General features: G+C 43.5%; 1 protein-coding gene across 3 annotated transcripts; it reads left to right on the top strand.

Annotated features, from left to right (window-relative positions):
- Positions 1-363: 363 nt before the first annotated feature.
- On the top strand, positions 364-4,376 carry LOC109774220 (uncharacterized). 3 transcript variants are annotated; one of them, XR_012203319.1, is made up of 3 exons: positions 364-986; positions 1,098-3,598; positions 4,138-4,376. XR_012203319.1 is itself a non-coding variant. In XM_040399455.3 (3 exons), the coding sequence occupies exons 1-3, from the start codon at positions 916-918 to the stop codon at positions 2,603-2,605; spliced, it is 228 nt and encodes a 75-aa protein (XP_040255389.1). In that variant the 5' UTR covers positions 367-915; the 3' UTR covers positions 2,606-3,005. The 3 variants fall into 3 exon arrangements, 1 of the variants encoding a protein (XP_040255389.1); XR_012203320.1 differs by having other exon boundaries at positions 1,098-3,689; XM_040399455.3 differs by lacking the exon at positions 4,138-4,376 and having other exon boundaries at positions 367-986; positions 1,098-1,232; positions 2,584-3,005.
- The last annotated feature ends 228 nt before the right edge of the window (positions 4,377-4,604 follow it).

Genomic DNA, 4,604 nt, shown 5'->3' with positions numbered 1-4,604 from the left:
TAAATATGGCATAATATTTTAGAAAATTGATTTGGTCCAATTTTACAACAAATATTTGGTAAGTACTTCACAAAAAAACCATTTTTGCCACAAGAAAAATGATTAAAAATATCTAGAAAGATAAAAAATGCATGCAAATCGGTGATCATCCATAAAATGGGGTCTAACTTGAGTGAAAAAATTTAGTTGTGCCGTTTTACAAAATATTTTGATAGTTGCTTCACAAAATTCCCCTAGTTTTAGTACTTAGAAAACTATTTTAAATCATAAAATTTCTGAACCAATCAGGGCTCTTCGCACGGGTCACCCCGCTATAACCGATCTGAACTGTCCGCATCCGAAGGATCCAACGTCTATCATTCACCTCTCAGGTCATAGCAACCCAACCCAAACCCTAGCAGCAACCCAATCCCCTCTCTCTCCCCGAGAACACACCCGCCGCCGCCTGTCTCTCCCCGATCCAGATCTCTCCGTCGCCGCCCAAACCCAATCACCAACCCCGAGCCGCTCTCCTGAGTGTGTCGAGCCGCCGCAACCGCTGCTGCATGCCGCTCTCCTGAGTGCATCGAGCCGCCGTCGCGCCCCTGCTTTTTCCATCTGCATCACCCGCATCACCCAAGCCCTCCTCCAAATATCTCGTCCTCCCTCTCAATCTCCTCCTCCCTCTCAATCTCAGCATCCCACCCATGGCGCTCCGCGCGCTGGACAACGCGTTGCCGGCCGCCGTGGCGGACCAGCGCCCCAAGAAGGCCGCCAAGCTGCTTTCCACGGCGCCTACCGTCGCCGTCGCCCGCTCCCCCACCGGGAGTGGAGCCGACCGTGGAGTACGTCTGGTCCGTGGACCTGCTGCCCGTCCCCGGCCCCAAAGCCCGGGCCGCCGGCCTCGTCGTCGGGCTCGACTCCAGGGACTGGGTCATGGTCTGCGAGGCCCTCAACGACGCGCGCCGCCTCGCCATCCACCACCCCGCCCTGCTCGCCCCCATCCTGTAAGTTCTTCGATCTCCTCTGTCGTTGCTGCTCTTGGCTTCTGTTTTGGCGAATTCCGTTGGGGATCTGACCCGAGATTCGTCCGTCCGTCCGCGGCTGCTGATTGGCAGGGAGAAGGTGGTGCTGGGGATCTTGAAGACGGTGAAGATACCGCGCAGCGCCGTGCTCAAGACCTCCGTGATGGCGTGCACGAACGTCTTCGCGGCCTTTGGCAACCTCTCCTTGAGCAGCAGCTGTAGCAGCAGGTTGTCCAAGCCGATGCGTGCCATGGGCACTTCCATGCCGCCCCTGCCCCTGCTGAGGAAGCTCCAAAATATGAATAAACAAAAAGATTCCTCTGCATTAGTGATGAATTATCCTTTCGTTCTAATCATGCACAAGTATGCAGCATCTGTCCATGAGTATAGTTGGATCATGGAAGGAAGCAGTGCGTCGTTGATGATTGAGTGGAGGGTGCATTGTTCGTTTTTGCACTTGCATGCATGGCTCCAAAATATCTGAACTGGGTCCAAACCAAACCATGCATCAGGTCTAGAGCTTTTATAACGGGCGAGAGTTGGAGTTCATATATATTTCTCCAAAAATTATACTCTCACTGTGTAGAATCTTTTGGGCCTGAATCATTGGTTGAGTTTAGGTCAAAAGCATCTGTATGCCAATAGTTTTGATGTTGTTTTGTGCTATATACTTCAGGGAACAGTTAACTCATTAATTAAGATGCCGAGGTACTATCAACCAGACCTGTTCACACACATACTTCAGTAACCAGCTCCATCAATCATCTGATCAGCTATGTAAACTAATCACTAAACCTGGAAATTATGCGCTTTGATAGAACACGGAAACTAATCAAATGCAGAAGAGTTGTTCCAGTTTGAAGAAGTTTACTTTTGTCAAATTGTTAGTTTCATTTTTCTCAGGTACTATTGAGTTCTGTTTGAAATGTTGCAACTTCAGAATTCTGGGAACTTTCCATGAAGTTTGCATCAGTTTAGTGGGTTCACCTATATTATGTTGTTGGAAGCTAGTTCATGGTGAACTGATTTAACTCTCTACTGGAATATAAGTGTTTTTTTGCGGGAGGTATATAGTGTATTAGATGATGTAAATTTGTTTAGGTTCAGACCTATGCTTCCTCCATTGTTTTGTAGAGTTGGCTAATTTTAGATGTTGCATAATAACCTTTAAGGCTGTAACCAATTTTAGATGCTGCAAAATAATCTTTGTACTGCATAATAAAAAATTGTAGTACCGAAGATGAATGGTCGATTAGTTTTAGCTTCAAGCCATTTTAGTATATTCTTTGTACATGTGGCCTGTGGCTATAACTAGTTTGCTGTAGTTCATCCGTGATGTCCAGTAGCTATGAGATCCAAGGGATGCCGACCATTCGAGCCACGTAACTTATTCAGCTTTCACTCTACAATCTTGCTAATTTAAAGTCAGTGGGGGGCTTTCCCCCATTGTCCATAGTTCCTAAAAAAGACTTATTCAACTTTGGTCATCCTCATTTGCTATGCTAGGTATAATGTAAACTCTCTTCTAAATTTGATTTGTTCCAGTTTGACTTTCCTAAGTTTCTTTTCTTGTTAGCAGAGCTTACACTATCGTTCTATAGGCGTCGCCGGATTCGAGGGTGGAGCCCGAGCCTCCACTGGAGCATGGATCAGCCGTACAGGAAGTGGAGCTCCGCATGGATCACGACTTGGTTGTCGTGGGGGCCTGGACCATCAAGCTCGCGGGCGAGATGGACGGCCTCGGCAACGGAGGCGCGCGTGAGATCCCGGGGTTGACCAATCCACGGGGCGCCAGATCTTCCCTCGGGGTCGCCTGATGTAGCCATACTGTCGCAGGATCTCCTCCCCCCCCCCCCTCTCTCTCTGTGTGTTTTTCTGTCAATAGCTAGTAGCATAAGTTGGAGCTGGTTGTACCAGGAACTTAATCTGCATTTATTCAACTAGATCAAGTACAAGTACATTAGTTCGTAATCTGCTATTAATACATCTCCTATTCATAAATTTCTTGAAGTAGTGCATGTATATATTTAGGTGCTGGTTAATTAGAAAATGGATGTGATTTCTAACTTGATTGTTGTAGGCTACAAGATATATCTCTGTTGGTTCATCTTGCTGTAGAATATGCCCATGTTCATTCATTTATGTGTATTGCTATTTACCTCTGGTGACATGTGAGAAGCACTCATCGTGACATGTGAGAAGCACTCATCTATATGTTTATATTTTGAGCAGCTGGGTACAACTACAGTTGCAGAATCATCCAACCAAATTTTGGGGGGATGGCATAAAAGATTAGATAACCCATGCTTTTGAAATCAAGGTAAGCTTCACAAGCTTGTAAGGTGTTTTTTGTTTTCAAGCGACTTTACATCAAGTTACTGTTTCTCAACCGAAATTCTAGACTGTATAGCTCTTTATTGTTCTCTCCACTTATTTGTACAGCCAAGGATGCTTACTTAACTGTATAGCTCTTTATTGTTCTTTTCCATGTATTCTATTTATGCTCCATCCCGAGATCTATTGTGCACTGCCAAGTCCATGAGGCGAAGCGCTCACTGCTTGACCATTTCTTTACTGCACTGGGAGCAACAGAGGCAAGATATTCGAAACAAGTTGAAGTCCTTTCGATTCTTGATTTCTAGCATACACATGCAACCTGATTGGTGATGTTACTGTAGATATGATGTAGGTTCAGTGCTTACTATTTTTTATGTGATGCATGTTACCTTCGTTTCTGTCTATGCCTTCTTTAGTGTTTTGCCAGCTAACTAGTCTATTGGTCGTTTTGAAATATGAAGATGTAGCATGTAAGCATTGTTGCTGGCAGTTTGGCACATCATATTAGTCTTATCCCTTGTTTTGTCACTAGCATACACTACAATCCCTTTCTGTCACTAGCATACACTATAGTTTTATTAAAAGGGGGCATATCATTTGCTCTATATAATAGTGCTGATTTTGCGCAGATATGAACTTACAACAGTATTACATTGTAGTGTTTTCTGCATGTTGTTGTATCACTAGTTTCATGCTGCCTTCTCATTTGAACCTATTACTTATTTTTGTTGTTATCCTTGATTAGTATCAATTGTTGTATTGTAGACTTAAAATTGTGGTGGTTCCTCTTTTACAGAAGCTCAAGTATGAAGTGTGAAGTCGTGAACTGTGAAACAAGTGTGAAGCCGTGAAGTCCTACTCAGTGAATAGCAGCATACTGTAGCATATATGTGTTGTAAAGATTGTAATAGATTTATTTAGTGGTATAATTGATGAATTTTATGTGTTCTTTGTTCTTTTTGAAATATTGATTATGTATGTGATTTGAAAACTTGTGAAATGGAAACTTAACAGTGGGGCAATTTATGAAAATAATCTGTCTAATTTGTACATTTCTGACATGTGGGACCAATTTGATAGATGAAATTGACAAGTGGGACCAGCTTGAATATATAATGGCTGAAAATACAAAAAAATAGACTATAAAAGGCCACGGCCCAGAAAATAAGAGGCCACAACCCAGAAAATAAAAGGCTGAATTGTAGGCTTTGGCCCATGTGGTTGTGTAGAATTAATAGGGGAAAATATATAAAAGGCTGAATT

Source organism: Aegilops tauschii, chromosome 1 (genome assembly GCF_002575655.3).
Source record: "Aegilops tauschii subsp. strangulata cultivar AL8/78 chromosome 1, Aet v6.0, whole genome shotgun sequence".
Classification (NCBI taxonomy): Eukaryota; Viridiplantae; Streptophyta; class Magnoliopsida; order Poales; family Poaceae; genus Aegilops; species Aegilops tauschii.
This window is presented reverse-complemented; position numbering and strand designations above follow the sequence as displayed.